Source organism: Macaca mulatta, chromosome 3 (assembly GCF_049350105.2).
Source record: "Macaca mulatta isolate MMU2019108-1 chromosome 3, T2T-MMU8v2.0, whole genome shotgun sequence".
NCBI lineage: Eukaryota > Metazoa > Chordata > Mammalia > Primates > Cercopithecidae > Macaca > Macaca mulatta.
This window is the reverse complement of record NC_133408.1, coordinates 131,224,478-131,248,390: the sequence shown is the minus strand read 5'-3', so window position 1 is coordinate 131,248,390 and position 23,913 is coordinate 131,224,478. Positions and strand designations below refer to the sequence as shown.

Sequence of the window (23,913 nt, the reverse complement as noted above, 5' to 3'; positions counted from 1 at the left end):
AGCAGTAATAACAGAGGAAACAGCAGGGAGGAAATTTTCAATGAATAAGTCAAGAGAATTGTCTAGAAATAAAGGACTTGAGTTTCCATATTAACAGGCTCACCAAGTGCTGAATACAATGAGTGAAATTAGAGGTACATCTAAACATATCATTGTGAAATTTTAGAACCTTAGGACAAAGTAAAGAATTCTGAAAGTTTCCAGAGGAGAAAAAAATCGAAAACTTAAGAATTAAAATGGTTTAGGATTTAGCACCAGGAGCCCTGAGAGTCAGAAGACAATAGAGAAAATTATTTCCAAAATAGAATTTTGTACTCTGGCAAAATATCAAACAAGTGTGAGGATAGATAATAAAGACATGTTTAGTTATGCTACAAATTTCTCAGGAAAGTACTAGAAATTGCACTCTACCAATTTATCTGAATAGATGCAAAAAAGGGTTTTGATAAAATCCAATATCCTTTCATGTTAAAAAACCAAGAAAGAGAAAGATAGGGAATACAGGAAACAAGATTCCACAAACAGAGACCGGGCAATCCCCAAGTTGATAGTGAGGTGAAAGTCAAGATTTACAGTGCTATGAAACTGACACATGTGGACAATCAGCACAGACAAGAGCAGGCCAGAAACTCCAGGAGACTTTCATAAATAACAGAAAAACGAATTAAGAATAGAAAATGGTTTTCTCCTAGGAGGAGTATCTGGAAGAATGTCTAGAGAGGCAGAGAACTGCTTTATTGTGTTTAAAAACAATTTATCTGTTGATTCTTTAAACTATGTGCATATGTAATTTTGATAAAAATAAATGAAGTGAATGGGTATTGAATGTAAATGGGCTAAATACCCCCATTTGAAAGGTACCAGAGTGACAAGCTGGAGAAAAATAAGACCCCATGGTATGCTGTCTTCAAGAGAGCCATCTCATATGCAGTGACACCTATAGACTCAAAATGAAAGGATGGGGGAAAATCTACCAAGCAAATGGAAATCAGAAAAAAAGCAGGGTTGCAATCCTAATTTCAGACAAAACAGACTTTAAGCCAACAAAGATACAGAAAGACAAAGAAGGGCATTATGTAATGGTAGAAGGTTCAATTCAACAAGAAGAGCTAACTATTATAAATATATATGCACCCAACACAGGGGCACCCAGCTTCATCAAGCAAGTTCTTAGAGACCTACAAAGAGACTTAAACTCCCACACAATAACAGCAGGAGACCTCAACACTTCACTGATAGTATTAGATAGATCATCAAGGCAGAAAATTAACAAAGATATTCAAGACCTGAAGTCAGTGTTGGACCAAATGGATCTGATAGACCTCTACAGAACTCTCCACGTAAAAACAACATAGTCTATATTCTTCTAATCGTCACATGGCCCATACTCTAAAATTGACCACACAATTGGACATAAAACAATCCTCAGCAAATGCTAGCTAGAGAACTGAAATCATACCAAACCTACTCTTGGACCACAGCCCAATACAAATAGAAATCAAGACTTAAAAATGTTTTCAAAACCATGCAATTATGTGGAAATTAAGCAACCTGGTCCTGAAATGACTTTTAGGTAAATAATGAAATTAAGGCAGAAATCAAGAAGTTCTTTGAAACTAATGAGAAAAAAGATACAAAATACCAGAATCTCTGTGTCACAGCTAAGGCAGTGTTAAGAGGGCAATTTATAGCCCTAAATGCCCTCATCAAAAAGTTAGAAAGTTCTCAAATTAACAACTTAACATTACAACTACAAAAGAACTAGAAAAGCAAGAACAAACCAACCCCAAAGCTAGCAGAAGACAAGAAATAACCAAAATCAGAGCTGACCTGAAAGAGACTGAGACATGAAAATCCAGGTAAAATATAAACAAATGTAGGAGTTTATTTTTTGAAAAAAATCAATAAGATAGGTCACTAGATAGACTAATAAAGAAGAAAAGAGAGAAGATCCAAATAAATACATCAGAAATGACAAAGGGGATGTTACCAATGACCCCACAGAAATACAAACAATAATCAGAGACTACTACAAACACCTCTGGCACACAAACTAGAAAATCTGGAAGAGATGGATAAATGCCTGGACACATGCACATGTTACCAAGACTGAACCAGGAAGAAACTGATTTCCTGAACAGACCAATAACAAGCTCCAAAATTGAACCAGTAATAAATAGCCTACCAACCAAAAAAAAGAAAAAAAAAAAAGGGGGGCACGACCAGACAGATTCACAGCCAAATTCTACCAGATGTACGAAGAAGAGCTGGCATCATTCCTACTGAAACTATTCAAAAAAAATTGAGGAGGAATGACTCCTCCCTATTTCATTCTCTGAGGCCAGTATCATCCTCATATGAAAACCTGGCAGAGACTCTTAAAAAAAAAAGAAAATTTCAGCCCAGTATCCTTGATGAACATTGATTCAAAAATCCTCAACAAAATACTTGCAAACCAAATCAGTTAGCACATCAAAAATCATATCCACTGTAATCATGTAGGCTTTATTCCTGGGTTCCAAGTTTGGTTCAACATACGCAAATCAGTAAATGTGATTTATCACACAAACAGAACTAAAGACAAAAATCACATGATTATCTCAATAGATGCAAAAAAGGGTTTTGATAAAATCCAATATCCTTTCATGTTAAAAAACTTTTTAATAAACTAGGTATTAAAGGAACATACCTCAAAATAAGAGGCATCTGTGACAAACCCACAGCCAACATCATACTGAATAGGCAAAAGCTAGAAGCATTCTCCTTGGAAACTTATACAGGACAAAGATGTCCTGTCTCACCACTCCTATTCAACATAGTATTGGAAGTCCTGGCCAGAGCAATTAGGCAAGAGCAAAAAATAAGGGACATCCAAATAGGAAGAGAGAAGGTCAAACTATTGCTCTTTGCTGATGACATGATCCTATATCTAGAAAACCCCATAGTCTCGACCTAAAAGCTCTTCCAACTGATAAACAACCTCAGCAAAGTTTTAGGATACAAAATCAGCATACAAAAATCACTGATATTCCCATGCACCAACAATAGCCAAGCTGAGGGTAAAATCAGGAATGCAATTCCATTCACAATTGCAAGAAAAATAATAAAGTACTCAGGAATACAGCTAGTCAGGGAGGTGAAAAATCTCTGCAATGGGAATTTAAAAACTCTGCTCAAAGAAATTGGAGATGCCACAAACAAATGGAACAATATTCAATGCTCGTGAATCAGAAGAATCAATATCATTCAAATGGCCATACTTCCAAAGCAATTTACAGATCAAATGCTGTTGCTATCAAACTATCAATGACATTCTTCACAGAACTAGAAAAAACTTAAAATTCACAGGGAACTAAAAAGCTAGGGGTATCACGTTGCTTAACCTGAAACTATAGTACAGTGCTACAGTAACCAAAACAGCATGGTACTGGTACAAAAACAGATACATAGACCAATGGAACAGAATAGAGAGCCCAGAAATAAAGTCACACACCTGCAACTATCTGATCTTCGATGAAGCTGACAAAAACAAGTAATGGGGAAATGACCCCCTATTCAATAAATGGTGCTGGGATAACTGGCTAGCCATATGCAGAGGATTGAAACTGGATCCCTTTCTTACACCATATACGAAAACCAACTCAAGATTGAAGACTTAAATATAAAACTCAAAACTATAAAAACCCTGGAAAACAACCTAGGCAATACTATTTTGGACATGAGAATAGTCAAAGATTTCATTACGAAGACACCAGAAGCAATCATAACAAGCAAAAATTGACAAATGGAATCTAATTAAACTAAAGTGCTTCTGCACAGCAAAAGTAACTATCAACAGAGTAAACAGACAACCTACAGAATGGGAAAATTTTTTTGTAAACTGTACATTAGACAAAGGTCTAATATCCAGCATCTATAAGGAAATTAAATTTACAAGAAAAAACAACTCCATTAAAAAGTGGGCAAAGGACATGAACAGGCCTTTTCAAAAGAAGACATACATGTGCTCAAAGAGCATATGAAAAAAGATCAGTATCACTGATCATTAGAGAAATTCAAAGAAAAACCACCATAAGATACCATTTCACACCAGTCAGAATGGTTATTATTAAAACGTCAGAAAATAACGTGCTGGCGAGGTTGCAGACAAAGGGGAACATTTACACACCTTTGGTGGGAGTGTAAACTAGTTTAATCATTGTGGAAAGCAGTGTGACAATTCTTCAAAGACCTAAAAACCAATACCATTCGACCCAGCAATCCTATTACTGGGTATAAACCCAAAGGAATATAAATCATTCTACCATAAAGACACAGGCATACATATGTTCACTGCAGCACTGTTCACAATGTCAAAGACGTGGAATCAGCCTAAATGCCTGTCAATGGCAGACTGGATAAAGAAAATGTGGAACATAAATATACACCATGGAATACCACGCAGCCATAAAAAAGAACAAGATCATGTCCTTCACAGGACATGGATGGAGCTGGAGGCCATCATCCTTAGTAAACTAACACAGGAACAGAAAACCAAATACCGCATATTCTCACTTATAAGTGGGAGCTAAATGATGAGAATGCATGGAAACAAAGAGGGGAGCGACAGACACTGGGACCTATTTGTGAGGGATGTGATGAGGAGGAAGGAATGGATGAGAGAAAATAACTATTGAGTACTAGGCTTAGTAGCTGGATGATGAAATATTCTGCACAGCAAACCCTCATAACATGAGTTTACCTATATTACAATCCTGCACATGTACCCCTGAACATAAAATAAAAGTGACAAAAATGGGGGCTTTTATAGTAGCATTGACATGGCCCCATATGAATAAATTATGAATATACATTTTCAATTCTTACCATGGTTTTAAAAAACATTTCTAAATAATATATGCAGGTTTGCTATATTGAATAGTGATGCTACAAAAGTTTAGTCATTCTCAAATGTAATTGGTACATACGCAATCTTTTTGGGTCAAGCAACTTATCAAATTACATACTAGTAATAATGCCTTACTTACCTTTTGGTTGGTAGCCCAAGTGAAATGATAAACCTGTTTCAATTCAGGCCCCAGTTACAGTAATTATGTTTAAATCCTAAACTATATCAATTTCTCCAAAAGGAATTAGATCAAAAGATTCAATGGCTTTTTCTGAGTTTGAACTGGCTTATGCACTGGTCTTTAATGAGTAATAAATAGGATAGAGGAAGCAATATTGCCCACTTTTAAGTTTTTGAGTGTGTTTTCAAAATGAATTTGAATTTATAGACATTTTTTGCTCTCAATTTGTTTTAGTGGTGGGCATGTTAAGCTTGAAGAAGATGTAGATCTTGGCTATGTGGAAGATGGGACGCCTTGTGGTCCCCAAATGATGTGCTTAGAACACAGGTGTCTTCCTGTGGCTTCTTTCAACTTTAGTACTTGCTTGAGCAGTAAAGAAGGCACTATTTGCTCAGGAAATGGAGTAAGTATCCAGTACCTTGTCAGGGTCTATTTATTTCTTTTATATCACAGAAATAGATAGGACCCTAAACTATTTATTTTTCTTAATTATGGAAAACATGATTTTTCATATTTCTAGTTGTGTAAATACTAATTCAATTATAGCTATTTGAATATTTCTGTTGTATAATCTGAGAAGGCCTGGGAATAAGGAAAAGAATAATCTTTCTAACTAAATTCTTCCATCTTTCTTCTCTATGTTACTATGATCTTGTATAATATAATGCCAACTTTTTACAAGTGAACTAGGAGATACATTTTAACAAACTATGATGGGATTTTAAGAAAGACAATAAAAATTGGATGTGATGGCCACAGTATTTAAAAACGATGTGGTCTGGGCACTGACAAATCTGAACAGACTATCAACTGCTGTAGCCACACCAGCGGGTACAAGCTGAGGATAAGTCCTGGAAATAAAAACAGAATAACTTAGGGAAATGTTTCTTACAAATGAATAGGACAAAAATGGCATTTGAAAGACTTGTAATTCTGTTCTTTCAGTTATGTATCAGATAATGTATATCTTGTACAGGTAAGTTTGCAGGTTAAATATTCATCCTCTACTGGGGATAAAGTTTTGTCAGTTTCAATTAGGAATTCCTATACTACCAAAAAAAATAATTTGTTCTATTTCTTTCAGCATGTGCTATAGCATGCTTTTCATTTTTGTTCCAGATTTTTTGCTTGAACTGTTGTATTCAGTTAAGATAAAGGATCCCTGTTTTGGAACTGTAAGCCTTCAATCCTGGTCATTTCATACATATCCTCAGGGATATTCCAAGAATTTATTTAGGGAAGTAACTAATTGTTACTTCTTGCCAAAGCATAGGAATTCTCATGGCATATAAGAGTAGAGCAGACACGTACTAAGTAGCTCTGCTCCTATAAAGGAGTCTTCCAAGTCTTATTTTCTTAATCTTTAAGAGGATGTTAGGAGATCAGAGGAAAAAAATAGTGGAATTTTTCTTGATCATCCATGCTAATGAATAACCATGTCTTATCCTTCTTAAGGTTCTGAAACAAAACACGAGACCAAACATAGTTGTGCTTAGTAAACATTTGTTTAATTAATTAGTAAAAGAATAATCAGTGCAAATAAATCAGATGGCAAATCAGCATCCAGATAATTTATAACAATTATGCATAATATAATTATGTATTCACAATAATTATGCATAATTATATTTGGCATAATTTTAACTTACAGCAACTCAACTCTGTATTTGTGACAAAAAATTAATATGCGAAAAATTAATTCAAGTAAATATTCTTTTTTTTTTTTTTTTGAGACGGAGTCTCCCTCTGTTACCCAGACTGGAGTGCAGTGGTGCGATCTCCACTCACTGCAAGTTCCATCTCCCAGGTTCACGCCCTTCTCCTGCCTCAGCCTCCTGAGTAGCTGGGACTACAGGCACCTGCCACCACACCTGGCTAATTTTTTGTATTTTTAGTAGAGATGGGGTTTCACTGTGTTAGCCAGGATGGTCTCGATCTCCTGACCTCGTGATCCGTCCACCTCAGCCTCCCAAAGTGCTGGGACTACAGGTGTGAGCCACCGTGCCTGGCCATAAATATTCTTTTTGTACTATATATCATGTGGTTAAGAGCATGAGCTTGCAATCATACAGCCTGGGTTTGAATCCCAGCTCTGCTTTTTACTAGCTGGGTAACATAGGGCAAATTTCTTAACCTTTATGGCTCAATTTCTTCCTCTGTAAAATGGAGATAATAGTGCCCACTTTAAAGAATTGTGCAAAGAATGAGTTAACTTGTAAAACACTTAAAACAAGACTGGGATATGGGAAGTGTTCAATAAATGTAATCTATGCTATTTATTATGATTACTGTACACTTGCATCATTGTCTGTTCTTGTCACTTTATCACTGATACCTGACATATGATATAGCAACTGATGCTTGAAGAAGCCAGGAGACTTGATTAAGGTCCCTTAGTAAGACAGGAGTGATATGGTGAATCAAATCCAGGCCTTTTAAGCCTAAACCTTTTTCTTTCTGTATATTTGTTAATGTGTAGCTCTTATTGAGGCTGTGTTATAGTTATATATGGATGTGGATGTATGTTGTGTTCCTGAAAATTAGATCAGACAAGACAGAAACCCCTGTAGTAAAAACCTGTCTCAGGAGGAACTTTGCTGATCTTCAACCTAACTTAACTCTCTCCTGCTTCTCTATTCAGAGTTGTTTTGAATTAGATTTAGGTGTATATTCTGTTTCCTGAGTGGACAAATGAAGAGAGATTACTTCCCTATAATATAAAAAATGGTATCAATTTTATGTGAATCTTTTTTATATACTCTATTCGTGGGAGTACTTAGTTCCCGTGACCCTGACATCGCTAGTATCTACAGCATGGGTTGAAGTGCCAAGGTTATAGCCTTGTGAAACTTTCTTCTCAGCCCACTGCAAAACATAGGTCTCTTCTCTTCATCAGACTTTTATTTCATTTTGCTTCCTAAGAAATGAATAACATTTTTGTATAAAGACCCTTACTAAGGAAGGAAGGAAACCTTTGTATTAGATAATTGACAGATGATTGTATTTCTACTTAGCTTTTTAAATCTTCCTCATAAAATTTAAGTTAATGAAAGTCAAAACAACAATGTCTTTGTTTTTTTTTAATAGATGTAGATGAATTTCTCTGTTAAAATTCATCGTTCCCTTTGGGTCAGTTGTTGGTCTCTAGGAAACATTTGCTTGAAGTACTGGAGGAAGAAATAATATAATTAGTATTAGGAAGAACATACTAATAATTTTTCAGAATTACCAAATTCTAAGCATATAATAATAAGAAATTAGTGTTTATTTTTCATGCTTCTGTACCAGAGAGTTGACATTTACTCTAACTTGATTGTGGATTTCAGGTTTGCAGTAATGAGCTGAAGTGTGTGTGTAACAGACACTGGATAGGTTCTGACTGCAACACTTACTTCCCTCACAATGATGATGCAAAGACTGGTATCACTCTGTCTGGCAATGGTAAGTACTTAATTTGGTACATTATGTACTCTTTATACACAAAGAGAAAACTGCTCTCTGAAAACTTTTATTTGAGTTATTTTTGTGATAATCAGAAATACATTCTCATAATAATGAGGTCCATTTTATGAAACTGAATATGTCCATTAAATTGTAATGATATGTAATATTGTGTATAACTTAGTCTATTTGATTTAGCTTTATCTTGTCCTGCTTCATTCTGAGATTTTTTGAGTATTATACTTGTCTGAAGCTGTCAGTAAACCCTAACATTTCTTTCAAATGAAGAAAGTAGTCATAGCTCTTAACTGTGTGCAATTAAAGGAAGCATTTTATATTTTTGAACTGAATAAAAAGGAACAATTAAAGAATTGGTTTTAAAATATTTTAATGTTCTTTATTATAGAAGCTCATTGTTGTTCAATCCCAGTTCTGTAGCCTGAACTGGCTGCGGGTGGTAATCCTGGCCAAGGTTCCTGGAGGGGCTTTAAGAACATGGATAAGAAATAACAGGTGCAGTCCTAAAAGCTAGGGTGGCCCAAGCTGGGGTATAGAAATCAAATGCAGATGGTTGAAAGAACTCATACATTGGAGGCAAATGTCCCCTTTTAAACTATTTAATCATTTCATTATTGAGTATTCTTTTATACAAGATAATGCTCAAATCCTGAAGTTCATTCACTCTCAAAGGATGAGAAAAAAGGAGTATGTTCATTCTAATAATATAAACAGTTTTAGCTAATATGACTTTTATAAAGAAAATCATAGGATGATTAAGATTTTAGAGTCCCCAGTCTTAGCAATGGTAGTGTGGAGTTTGTTCCAGTAATTAATTCAAAGGCAATAATATTTAGGCACATGGATTTCAATGACATGTCAAAAGCCATACCATTACTTAGAAATAAACAAGCCTAACATCTAAGTTTATTGATCCCTATTAAGTCCCTGGAAAAAAGGAAGGGAAGACAGACATGCTAGGTCTTGGAGTAAGAAAACTCTAGTGACCCAAGAAATCCTCTGGCATCTGCATCTGTGCATCCCACAGAGGACCTGGCAGGTTGGACTCCACTAGTCTGCTCAGATGGCCTAGCCCTGCTGTCTGGCATGAATTCTGAGGGCTCCTAGACAGACAGACTGCCACTCCTATCATGGAGAATTGAAGTCTTCTCAAGTAGCCCATGACTCCTGACCTTTGATGTGTAAAAGGATGCCTCAAGAGTGGAGCAGACAAGGATGGATCTAAGCTGCTCTGGATGAAAGCTCTGCAGTTAACCATGTGGCATAAATCATTATCAGCAAAACAGGCCTTCTGGTGTCAGAGCCAGGCCTCATTCAGATCAGCCTTTTCTGCCTTGGAGCCCTCATTTGAGCTTATTGACCAAGCCTTTGACTCATGGTGCCATTCTGCTGTGATGATCCCCTTAAAGATTATATCTCAGCCTGCCTGACAATGGATACTGGCACAACAATGCCATCACTGTGTTCTGAGCTTCAACCCTGCCCTGGATTCTGCCTGCCTGTCTCTCTGCCAGTGTGGTGCTGCCTCCCTCTCCTGCCACTTCAGCTCCAGTCCTCCAGCTCACTCGACTCTTTTGTTCCTCTGGATTTTCCTTCTCTAGAATGCCATAGCCATCATTGCCCAGACGGGGAATTACAAGTCCAGTGTTTTTATCACCTACACTACCTGGGCAGTAACCATACAAGTCTGTGGACATGTTTTCTCCTTTAAGAAGCTTATATTCACTTTGAGAGAAACAAAATATAACACACATACAAAACCGAGAGCAATAAGGACCTTCATTAGTTGTCAAAGTGGAGTGATATGCACAATAACATTTCTAGAATTTCTGAGAAAGAGGTAAGGATCAAAAGGAACACAGGTTTTCTCCCTGTTCCTCCCTAACTGTCATCACTCTTCCCTCTTTTAGTTTAATGACATCATGGTTTCTGGAAAATACAACTGTGCAAAATGCACTTGGACAAGAATTAAAAAGGACATATACCAAACATTATTTTTAAATGAACTGATGTAGATTGCTGAATTTTGGTTGATTTTTTCTTTCCTTTGAAAAATACCCATTTTTGAAAACAAACAGTCTTGTTAGTGTGATGATTACAAAACTGAGCAATAAAGTTTCTGAAAGAATTTTATACCACTGATCTTCCTTCTTTCTTTTTTTTCCTCTCAGGTGTTGCTGGCACCAATATCATAATAGGCATAATTGCTGGCACCATTTTAGTGCTGGCCCTCATATTAGGAATAACTGCGTGGGGTTATAAGTAAGTGAAATGTCTCAGTCTTGTTACTATCGAAATATACTTCTAAACATTTTGATTACATGAAAACATCTAGAAAGTTTTGTATCATTGGTTGAATATACTTGCAATGAAAATCAGCTTGGCTCAGCAGCCAGTCAATGCTTATTCTTGGCATGGTGAGAAGTGATAATAACATCATTTTTTTAGATTTTGAGACAAGTTCCTTCTATTGTAAAAGGACTGAGTATTATTTTAAAATCCTTGGAGTGAATTGAAGTCAGTCTAAATTTTTAAAAGCTTCTAACTTGTAACTTTTGAAGAGAATTTGATAGCCTTAAACATTTTGCTCAGTAAATGCCTTCAAACATTGTAAACTTTTTTATCTATTTAATGTGTTCAATTTTCTTTTTATGATTTATACAATCTGAAAAGAAACCAGAATATTCAATTTCCTTTTTAAGTGCTTTAATCCCATGATGTGAAAAGTTTCTTTGTATTCAAATAGCTAATTTAAGTTTAATAAGTTAGAACTTAAATGTGATGAACCTTAAATTTTCTTTAATATTTCAACTTAAAATCATATTCTGCTGATCCTTGATGATGTTCCAGTCCACAGGCCTGGGGCTTTTCTCCATTTGGAAGGCCTGCAGCTTGTGCCAGGCATTCTGGGCATTACCTCATTTCATAGCACATTTTTCCTCATGGATCAAACTTAGGTAACTCAAAGTTTTGGGAATTAGAATCAAAAGTTTAGACTTTTGCCCCACGCCTTTTGATGGACTCACCTTTGTTCCTTGAGTTAATATATGTCAAACACTCAAAGTAGTGCCTGGCCCACAGTAAGCACTAGGTAATTGTTTGCTATGATTATTATCACTTAACAAGGTCTTAAACCAGTTGCACCAAAGGAAACACCTTTATGGTGTACGTGGCAATTGCTTGTGAGGTCAAAACCATGAAAGAGTTTCTTTGGCTAAAAAGGGAGAGCAGTTAGTTGACTGGCAGGATAAGCTTTGTATGCTACAAGCATTAATATTACAGGCATTTGTGGAAGACTGTATATTAACGAGTAGCTCGGAGAGCATAATACAGTTTGGCATATATGGTTGACATGGCATATCATAGTGAAGGAGAGCACAGCATAATAGTAAGCTCTTTCCTGATTAAATGAGCACCTAGCCCTGTACTGTGTGGTCTTCCACAAATTCTTGTATTATTAATGCTTGTAGCATACAAAGCTTATCCTGGCAGTAAACTAACTGATCTCCCTTTTCAGCTAAATAAACTCTTTCATGGTTTTGACCTCACAAGCAATTGCCATATACCCGTATAAAGATGTTACTTTTGGTGCAGTTAATTTAAGACAGTGTTAGGTGATAATAATAAGTTCATAGCTGATGCTTAAAATCTATGGGCCTCTTTGGTATGCAGGTTACTGGATATATTTCACCTCAGCATAACATTTGGAGTTACAAAATCATATATCTGATAGGAAGGCTTTTCTGTTTATCATTTGATTTCTTCTCACACCACAAGCAAATTAGCTGTGTGCTGGAATCACACTATTTCTCCAACTTAATGCACGATTTAAGTAGCAACTGTCATCACAAGCATTATTGTTTTGAAGTAGCTCAGTGCTTTCATTTGGCTATGTGAAAATGGAAAGAAAAAATTGTTCATTCTGTAGTGTGTGATTTTCTGCCACCTAGTGGTGGAAGTGGATATTTCATTTTTACAATCTTGGAAAAACCTACCTTTTAGAAACCTAAACACTCATATTACTTATTAAATTATATGTCTATTTGCCTTTATTGATTAGAATGAAAATCACCTTTTTCTGCATGTGATTTCTTATTTTTATGGCATTCTTTTGAGATTTGTTCATTCCTGCATATATGCACTTTGCAACTTTAATAAGATCCACATAGTTGGAAACTCATTTAAGTTGGTTTTAGCTTAAGGAAAAAGACAAAACTTGTGTATATTACAGTTTATATATCCTCTTTATAAATAATTAGTCCAAGTAGCTAAAGTTTTAATGTTTCTAAAATTATTCAGAATATGTTTAGGAATATAGTGGGAATGTAGATATTTTAAAAGAGGAATTAAATTCATGAATATGATGTTTTACTTATTCTATTTGAAATTTAAAACCAGATTTTAGAACCTGAGAACTCATTTTCTCATTAGTTTGTCTAGTTAAACTTTCTACCCCTTCTCCAAGCCTTGGGGTGGAGAATAGCAGGAATGAAAAAAAAGTAGAATGCTCATTTGGAGCCATATGGCTCAGGAAATCAGATTGAAGGAATAAAAAGTAAAACATGTTGAATAGAAAGATACCAGGTTTATTTTTCACCCATCTGATAGTTTCCAGAATCAAAAATAATAACGAATTGGCACCTTTGCCGTCATGTGTGTGTTATCAAACATGATATGTATAATGTGGATGAAATAGACTGGCAAGTAAAGATGTTACCAATGAAATCCATGTGAAAACGTTATCCTTGTTCTTAGAGGAAGCAGCCCAAAACTACTCAGTTGCATGACCTTTCTAACGTGTCTCCAAAATACTAACAATTATGTCAAGATAGAAAGTTAGCAATGAACCCCTGAAAAGTCACTGGTACTGTACTACCACACCCTTTAGAGCAATTTTTAAATAAGATCCACTTAGTTGGAAACTCATTTAAGTTGATTTTAGCTTATGGTTAAATAAACACAGAGACTAAACACTGAACAAGTATTTCCAATGTGAAACTTCAGCGAGTAAGTAGTAATCACTTAGGAGATCCTTAACAGTCATCAATTAACTCACTCCTATTTGTCATACCTGATGAAATAAAATATTCTGGTATTCATTTATATTCCCCTATTTGAAATTCTTAGGAATAACTATAGTTTGGGGTTTATATCCCATTAGGAATGAATTATAATTTTATTTCTGTGAAAATACAGTTATTTATATAAGTAACGATTCATTAATTTCATTATTTAAGTTAATGTATGTTTGAAGACCTGTATTTGAAATAAGATTTACTTTACAGCAGCGATTGATGTTGAGAAAACAGTTACTCTTTAATGACTGCAGCATATTTATGTTTTTAAAAATGGACAGTTGTTTGACAATATTATCACTGACTCTTTGTCGCTTCTCCTAATGATGAAGTGACATTTTTGTGTGTGCATTCCCATTTTAATTCTGTAATTCAGAATCCTCTAGTGAAGACTTTTCAATGAAAGCTAGAGCTTTTATGTTTAGAGCTCCCTCTTGATGTCTGTCCAGAGGTAACTAACTCTGTGTTTCTTCCTCTTTCTCTTCTTGTCCATGAAAAGAAACTATCGAGAACAGAGGTATGTAATAAAAATAATGTGAACATAAAACTGAAAGGTTTGACTCAGATTAGCATTGCTGGAATTCATACATGCAATTATAATTAAGTTCACTTTGTTTTTATGCTATAATGATCATACACTAATCTTGATTTTTCATTATCTTGAGATAATTTTAATGATGGTGCTATGAAATATAGTAATTTAAAATAGATCTGTCATTTAATTTTAATGGTTCTTTTATCCAACAATACAACAATTAGTGGAGAGTCTTGCTTATTTTTTAATAGTAATATATATAGAAATTGATTTTTTCCATCCAAAACATACTTCCTCTATGGTAAGGTGTCCCATTTGTTTACATTAATGTTAGCTTTTCTTCATGTTTGTAACACTCTTATTGCCTAATACTTTCTGAGGGAATTTGTCACTGTTTTTATATTAATAATATCCATTCATAAGTGACAAAGTTTATTTGGGCAGTGTTGCTGTTGGGAATGTTCTAGCATTTGTTGAGCCTGTTTATCTCTGCATAAGGAATTTTTTTGTGTTGATTAGGTAACTGCACATTTAGTTAAAGAAAGAATTTGCATAGTTGGAATAATAAAAAAGTCTATATTCTTGAGAAAGACACCCTTATAGCATAACCTTAAAAATCTGTGCTTAACCAACAGCATAAAAACAGATACAAAACATTCATGTTTTTCTATAACAATTACCTATTTTATCTGAATCTAAATTAGCACATAATATTGAAATTCACTCTTCACTTTTCACAATGAAAAAGTTACTAGTGCTGTTAGATATTGATATAAAATATTAAAATATTATCCTGGAAACTGATAACCTAGACCAGGTCTTACACATGATATCGTTCTATACTCATGGTATTAACCTTTTCCATTGTTGAGTTGCATGCTTGTGACAGGTTATGAATAAGGTGTATAAATGTGGTAATTTGTCATGCTCCATCACAACTTTCATTTTTTTTCACAAATCAAAAATTTAACTTTACTCTTTTTTAAATAAATTAAAATTCCCATAAGGCTTTAACCGTAAGTATCTGTAGAATCTGTATAAATACATGGTGCCCATGGGTTACCATTTGAAATCCTGGTCAGTTTGTGTAGACAATAGAAAATATTGACCTTTCCCTAGAGTGACTAACTCATCATTACTGGAAAAAGTAAAACTGGGACAAAATTACAATTTAAGAACAACCAGATTTCTTCGTGACATGTTTTAAACTCTTGTGTCCAAAAGCGCTTGAGTAGAGCAGGAGCCGCCGTTTAGGCTTTCTGTTGAGTAGAGGTTGACTGATCGCATTAGGAATCTAAGTTTGCTGAGTTTCTTTAGTGGAAAATAGAATTAGGCAAATAAGATTAAAAAGTTAATGATTCAGCTTCATTTCCACAGGAACTAAGGCTATAATGTAATTTAATATTGCTGAATATATGAAAACAAAAGTGAAATGTCTCATACGTAACATAAGCAAAACTACCACAGTGGTCTAAGATATGTTCTTATTAGGGATTCTGTCCAGAATAAGGGAATTGCCTACACTTTAGAAAAATGATTAATATTGAAAAGTATGGACAAATTTCTTGTGCTAACTCAATATGTAGAGAGATATAGTTAAGAACATTTTCACATGAAGAATCTCCTTTATGTGCCTGATATAATTTCATGTCTTCTGGTGTTACTGAGTCATCATTTCATTGATCTGGCTACTCTTTTGGAATCTAGTCAGTCATATTTTGAGAGTTGTCATATCTTCAGTGGATATTTATTTTACATATTTTGATATATGTCAACACAACCCTTTTTTGTCCTTGCCCATAACTAATGAATATCAGGTTTGTACAGTAGGTCTCGAAGTGGAGAAATAGCAAAGAATAGACTTTAGATAGGAAGTTGTGAATGTATAAGTGTTTTCTAAATGATTTTCCTTTTCGAGAATACATGCTAGTGATTATAGACGAAGTGGTAAGGCCAGCAGACCAAAGCATGCATTAAAAAATGTTCAATCTTATAAAAATATCAATAGACATTAAAGTAAATATCTTCCCAAGTCCAAAATATACCAGGAAGTAAAATTAAGAATTTTGAATTGTTATTGCTTTTAAATTAGGTTTTTCTTTGAGGTTCCATGGTAGGGAGACCAATCCACAAGGAATCAGAAATCTACTAGTATGTGGTATTGGAAAATCAAACTTTCCTCAACTCTGAAATGAAGTAAAGTTCTTTGTAATTTGTAAAGCATTATGGTGACGGGAAGTTACTAGCATGTGGTCTTGGAAGACTGTGTTTCTCTGATCTTTGAATGAAAGAGGTGAATGTAGTTCTTCTCAAAGAGGAGGGCAGCATTCATTGACATGAGTGAGGCTCACACATACTGGTTGAGGTGGTGAAAATGTTGGTGAATGTAAACTTTTGCTTTGACACTAAATGCAAGACATAATAAGTATAATAGCCAGTTGTCAGATTCCTAATACTGTTATAATGGCTCAGAAGTGCCAAACTGGGCGTAACTTTCCAATTCCTGGAGAGGACAGGCAAGTAATTCGGTGACTGAATTTGATAACCAGATACATTTTCTCTCCTGAGAATGGGTCCTGAAGGTTTTCAGTACAGAGAAGGATTATATTCTATGTTTCCTTGCAAGTTTGACAAAAAGATATGAAGCAGACCCATTTTTTTCTTTTTGTTCACAAACTTGGTAATAAAAAGAAACTGGAAGCTGCATTCTGGGGCATAGCGAAGGCAGAACTCCACATATGCACAGCATCAGTTTAAATCTGCCAGTGTCTTATGATGGGCAGAATTGTGGAACAAAGGAGCCATAGCCGTAGACATTAGGTAATTAGAATGATGGTTATATTTATCCTTTTATTTGAAATATTCAGGAAAGAAAACTTCCCCAATTTTTTCAGTTGATGTTATTGTTGATATTATAGCACAATTGCTTTAGGACTCAGAAGCTATATGACTTGTAGTGAGAATTATAAGTGAATTTTAGTTTTTAGGATAAGTTTGCAAATAGCAATAGAATAAGAAACATTAACTGAACTTAGATACATAAAACATCCATATTTAGCTGAAATCTTACTCTCTTCCTTTGAGATGAACACACACCATTATGATTGATGAGAAATATAAAAAATAATTAGATTATATCTTTTTGATCTATGGTTTTACTTTAAGCAGAATGCCCTCCCCTTCCCCATTTATTTTCTCTCTCACCTATTTTAGCCACTTTATTTTCTGCTTGTGAACTTCCCATCTTTTTTCCAAACCTTTCTTAGTTTGCTTTTATATTATTATTATTTTGGTGATATTCCTGCATCTGTCAGTGTTACTTGGTACACATTATACAGTATTTCTTAAAACAGTAAAGTAACAATTTAATAAGAGACAGCCCAGATGCCAACAAAGCATTGGAGAAATGCCTCCTTAAACACTAAAGTTAAGAGTTGGTTAAATGGTTTTTTCCTCCAACATTTTAAGTATACATAAGAATTATTAAGATAAATATAATTCAATTGATGCTTTTTGGCAAGATTAGACTTCTCTCATAGCAAGACTGTTTGCCTAAAGGTTTTGGGGTGATCAAGAAACAGTCTTACTTAATGTTTAAATTTAGAATGCTAACATAACAACTAGATGATTTATAATTATGAACACATTAAGAGTTGTCTTCTGAAGTGGAAATGTTAAACATTATTATTATTATTATTATTATTATTATTATTATTATTTTGAGGTGGAGTCTCTCTGTCGCCCAAGCTGGGGTTCAGTGGCATGATCTCGGCTCACTGAAACCTCTGCCTCCCAGGTTCAAGCTATTCTCCTGCCTCAGCCTCTTGAGTAGCTGGGATTACAAGTGCCCGCCACCACACCTGGCTAATTTTTTTGTATTTTTAGTAGAGACAGGGTTTCACCATGTTGGTCAGGCTGGTCTCGGAATCCTGACCTCGTGATCCACCCACCTCGGCCTCCCAAAAACATTGTTCTTAAGAGATCTTTAATGAAATTCATAACCTATCACTGACATTTACCATGGGAAGAACATTATATGCCTTCCTCATGGAATTTTAAGGAAAAGCCAGTGAATTTCTATCTTTTGGAGACTTTGCAGTGTGATAGATAAGAATCTAATCTGTTCAACATAATGAAAACAAGGTGGTGCCCCAGAAGTACATTGAACTGAAACTGACTGAAACCCACAGTTTATGATTATTTAGCATTTAGGGTGTTTGAGCACTGTGTAAAAAATGACCATGGACTTCAGAGAAGTTACATTGAAGGGTTAATAAAACATGTTTAGTTAAAAACAAAAAACAAAATTGGGCCCCATCCATTGGGAACGATAGTCCATCTACATCCTTAGTGTCAGCTAAGTGATGCCTTGGTAATTGCCAGGATAAATGCCTGAAGGCCAGCCAGACCCATGTAAAGAGAAGGCAATTTGTGGGATAGAATACTGGGAATGGTCAAGTGTAGTTCGGAGCTCTTATATAATAGCTTGTCTTTATCTTTTATGTATTTTATTTATTTTTTGAGACGGAGTCTCACTCTGTTGCCCAGACTGGAGTGCAATGGTGCGATCTCGGCTCACTGCAACCTCTGCCTCCCAAGTTCAAGCAATTCTTGTGCCTCAACCACCCAAGTAGCTGGGCTTACAGGTGTGCGCTGCCACACCCAGCTAATTTTTATATTTATTGTAGAGATAGAGTTTTACCATGTTGGCCAGGCTAGTCTCCAACTCCTGACCTCAACTCATCTACCCATCTTGGCCTCCCATAGTGCTGGGATTACAGGCATGAGCCACCATGCCCAGCCTGGTTTTTAATTGAGTTGAATTTGGTGAGGCACATCTCATCAGTTTATAAAGATTATCAGTAAAGATAGTAGTGATAAATGGGATTTGTTAACCATAGAGATTATTATTGGAAATGTGTTCATGGGATTCTTTTATAAATATTAATATAACACAAAAGGGAAATTTTGTCCCCAAGGCAAAAAATAGAACTCTGATTTTATTGACAGCTTTTTTTTTTTCAGGCATTAATGGAATATTTTACTGATACAAGGTAAAATAGAAAATATTAATAAAGATCTCTTACAGGGGAAGATACAGCAGGTGTCATGTAACAGTCTAAATATGAGGTTTTGTATTTTTTTCCTATAAAATTAATGTTTTATATACTGGGGAAAAGGATAACTATTATGAACTGAAGTCATTTACAGAATTAAAAATATTTTGGAGGAATCATATCAAAAAGTTATAGGTGGAATTAATCCTACATTACTAATTTCATGAAAAATTCTACTTTCTTTAGTAAACATAAAAGAGAGTAAATTAAATCACACAAGTTAAAATATATGCTTCATACTGATTGAAAAATCTGTCAGATTCACAGACATGTGTAACTAAATAGCATTAAAATAATGAGAGTATTCAATCATTCAAGAGAATGAATGACCATGTATTTTAAACATTTACAACAATATGGCAATAATTTAAGCAAGCAAACACCTGAAAATGGCATTTTGGGGGGATTAAATTCAGCATCAGCAAATAATCAAAATCATAATGGTAATTAAGGAGAAACCAAATAAGAAAAAGTTAGCAAATTTGTGCTTTTGCTGGAGATTTAATTAAGCATAGCTTTGTTAAAAATTCTCAATTCAGCACTAGTTTGTGGCACCTCCAGCAATAGTACTGAATAGAAAAGAATCAAGTTTTTGATGCAGTTGGCTATTTGGGAGGCTACACCACTGACAAATGACCAGATTAGCTATTGCAGGAGGGTTAAGTGGGGGCCTTATCTAAAAGTTTCTATGTGATTACCTTAGGAGAAGTAATAAAAATCTGTTCCAATCTTGGTTTATTGAAAATCAGATGATTTGGGTCAGTAACAGTGCACTACTACTACAGTAGAGATAGAGAACTAAGGTCACCCACCAGCTACCTGTAAATATGCTTCTATAGTCTCAACAAAAATTCAGTTATTTTTTCAACCTTTTCTTGCTCTTGCTAAATTATCTTCCTTCACATATTCCACTGAACAGTTATAAAATTTCCTTTTTGATTTAACTTTGAATCTTTCCATTTCTTCATATTTCTGTTAAATGAATAATGAAGCTCTGAGTTGAACATCAAACTCTAATAGTGATTTGTTTGCATTAAATTCTATAATAGTTTAAAAATCCATCAGTTCTTTTAAGACCAAATCCAGGTTACATTATGTATGTTTAGAAATTATTAACAGTTTATTCACCACAAAGGGAAAAAAAAGCTATGCTTAATCTGGGTAGGGACTATCTGTCCTAACACACCTTTGACATAATTGTTTTTAAAAAAAAGACAAAAATGCACTTAACATTTTCAAGTATAATGAAGTTACCATGAAAACACTCATATTTTCATATTTTTTCCCCAAAGCAAGGCTTTATTCATCCAAACGATAAAGACATTTGTAATTGCATTTCTGGCCTCTACAGTTAGAATGACTTTAACTTGTCTCATTTATTGATAATTTTATGTGTTGTGATAGATTTGATTCATGTAGATCATTATCCCTACCTCTCTTTTTTCCTGAAATAATATTTGTATATGTCTGTGTTCATGTGTGTGTCTTGTTTTCTGACTCTGAAATGTTTATTATGCCTTAGACAGTTACCCCAGGGAGATTATGTAAAAAAGCCTGGAGATGGTGACTCTTTTTATAGCGACATTCCTCCCGGAGTCAGCACAAACTCAGCATCTAGTTCTAAGAAGAGGTCTGCTTTTCTGTCGCATTTTCAGATTTCTACCTGTTCCATCACACATTATTCCATTAGTCAGAACATTTCATTATTTTGCAGCAGGTTTGATTACTTCTTCCTTCTTTCTTGAATGTTAAAAAATAGTATCCTTTGTTCTTTGATTACTCTACTTCAAAATGCCATATGCTCAGAACCACTCATTACACAAATCAGGCCACAAAACCTAAACAAAGCAAACCAACCAATAACTATGATTCTATATAGAAACCTCAGGGTTTTTCAGTCTTGCTTTATATGGCTTAAGAAACTATACATAGTATTTAATAATATTTAAATGGTGAGCTTTATGTCATGTTTGGTAGTCAAAGAAAAAGGTTACTGTCATGCTTCAATAAAAGCAATTGTTAACTAAATTGGTAATTTAAGTGCTGCATTGAATATTTTTTAATTTTATATATATCAAAGCTAAGCTCGCTATGAAACAAAGATTGCTTCTCTGTGAATCATATATTTCAGTATTATGATTTTGCCTTTTTGGGGGGTGATTATTTCTAGACTTTATAAGTTACAACTTAGTTGACAAATTAAGTGTTTTTAATTTTGCCTGAGTTTTATAACAGTACAGGTGGAATTAATATTTATATGTCTTAGACACTGATGCTATATTCTTATTCTAGCATCTTAAGGTGTATGACACCATTTAAAATTCTGCATGCTTTGTAACTGCTTAACAAAATAAATAAAAAGAAGAAATAAATAGTTGGCATGATTTAGGAAATGAGACCTATATTCATGTTGAAGGAAGCAAAAATATTCTTGTAAAAGAATTTATTTATTTAAAGTTGCCAATAAGAGTGTAATGGACAGGAAAAAAGGTTTGATGGCCCTGCTCATGCCTTTGGGCACATTAACTACTTTGCAGAGTGAAGGGAAAGTTGCTAGTTTATTGAGAGGAAACATGACCTGTTCCGCAGTTCTGTATAGAGTGGATCATCTGTAAATATTCTGTAATGTCTCTCAGTCTTTGTAAACGTTAATCAGGAACGAGAATAGAAGGAATTAGTGAAACCTGGGAACTCTACTTTATGTGGAACTTTCTTAAGCATGAAGGATAGTTTTCACTTAGATAACGTAGCTTAAAGCAAAAGTAGAAACACTAGTTGTTGCCAAAGGAGTATGGTTCTACAGAATAATGTTTTTAAAAATGTATTATTTTAATTTATGGAGGGCTTGTTGGCTAAGAGCAGAAGACTAGGGTTCTACTTGAATTCTCTAATACAAATATTTTCTTGATAGAATATTAAATTTTAAATTAAATAACATGGTAAATTAGTGGAGAAATTAATGGTTTCCAGCAGAATTTCTGTTGTTCTTTTGTACAAAATATGAGTCATTCTGTGAGTAGCAAATGATGTTGAGAAATTCCAACCTAGGGAATTCATATGGAATAGTTGTGCTGAGTTCCATTTATTTTCAATCATCAGTAGAAAGCTTTTTTTTGAAATAGAAATTATTAACCATCAACCAGAATAATATGTGGGAAAGATTTTTAAGTATAGTGCTATTTTCTAAAGTACCTATGAAAGAGTTTAAAATATCCATTTGAATAATTCCCAGATTTTAGAAAAATCTCAGTGGGTTATGATTCTTAAGCAGCTAAAAGTTGTTAAGACTTTACTCTGAAGTATATGTAGCTTGTTAAAATTCTTGTGTGGTACAAGGTAGGTGTGTAAATTTTGCTTCTTGTAGATAATTCATTTAAAGATGGTAGGACACAAATAGCAGGTGGGCTCGATGGTACATGGGCTTTGTGAGAGGCACTGTCATGATAAACATCTGATTCAGTTCAGTTATTGAACAATTAGCCAACATGTACTACACTTTTTTGGACCATATTTGTGGAAAAAAATGCCAATTCTTAGAAAATAATTTTATTACTTAAGAAAATCTAAATAGTGCTTTGATAAATGTTAACCAGGTTCACTTGAGCAAATCTTTATGTAATCTCTTGGAAGTCCATGTTCTCATAATATTTGAGTGGAAACCATTGCTTTACAATTAAGAAACATCTATGGTGGGACCCCATTATAACTCTGCTGCTGGGGTTATGCTGAAATACATAGTGAATTTGCTCTGTGGTTGCTGCGTTCTGGGGAATGTAAATTGGCTTGCATTGTGTCTTGATACTTTTCATTTATATACTATTGTAATGGGGTTCCATTGTATTTGACTTTTCTTAAATTGGATGTTGTGTAATTCTGCCTTCTTCATGAAGACTTTCATGTTCTCTTCATTCTTTCATTTCAGATTTTTTCTTTCTTGATTTATTTTATTTAATGCACAGTAATGCTTAGAAGTTTTGCTTACTGATCTCAAAACATTCATTTGGTTACATTTTTGAACAATTTATCAATATTTTCAATTTCAGGTCAAATGGGCTGTCTCATTCTTGGAGTGAAAGGATTCCAGACACAAAACATATTTCAGACATCTGTGAAAATGGGCGACCTCGAAGTAACTCTTGGCAAGGTAGAGGCTGGCATTCTGAATCCATCTGTCCACACAATCCAATTTTATATTTTGTGGCCCCTGGTTGTAAAGACTTTTTCATTTCTTGGAAGCTCTTTAGCTTTTCTCCCAACAGAGAGGAGAATATGTAGAATGAGAGCCTAGGTTTTATCTGGATGGGAAATGGTGGGATTCGGCAGCACCAGGACACTATACACTTTGTGAAATTTAATTTGAGAAAGCTGCACAGTGTGAAAACCCAGTGTTCCACAGTGGTGCTGCTTATAAATTACACCCACTTGAAATGCCTCGTAATGAGACATAGGGCAATTACTTATTTACATGGAAATCTAGCTCTAAACCATCTTTTTCAGGTAACCTGGGAGGCAACAAAAAGAAAATCAGAGGCAAAAGATTTAGACCTCGGTCTAATTCAACTGAGTAAGTCTGAACCTCTAATGAAAAAAAGGCACTCCAAGGTCCTGTGCGAATAGTGTCAAAAGTAAATTAAGCAGATAGTCAAAGAACTGTAAAC

General features: G+C 34.6%; 1 protein-coding gene across 15 annotated transcripts in view; it reads left to right on the top strand.

The window, feature by feature from the left end:
• Positions 1-23,913, top strand: part of ADAM22 (ADAM metallopeptidase domain 22) — a 242,205-nt gene that overhangs the window by 202,091 nt on the left and 16,201 nt on the right. For 7 of the 15 annotated variants that reach the window (XM_028846111.2, XM_077997080.1, XM_028846114.2 and 4 more), the window contains exons 23-28: positions 5,304-5,472; positions 8,396-8,510; positions 10,700-10,790; positions 14,103-14,120; positions 23,299-23,399; positions 23,753-23,819. In XM_028846111.2, coding sequence (XP_028701944.1) covers positions 5,304-5,472; positions 8,396-8,510; positions 10,700-10,790; positions 14,103-14,120; positions 23,299-23,399; positions 23,753-23,819 — 561 coding nt within the window. Of the gene's footprint in view, positions 1-5,303; positions 5,473-8,395; positions 8,511-10,699; positions 10,791-14,102; positions 14,121-20,777; positions 20,886-23,298; positions 23,400-23,752; positions 23,820-23,913 lie in introns of all 15 variants that reach the window. The other 8 variants (XM_077997082.1, XM_028846107.2, XM_077997079.1 and 5 more) reach the window with 2 other exon arrangements.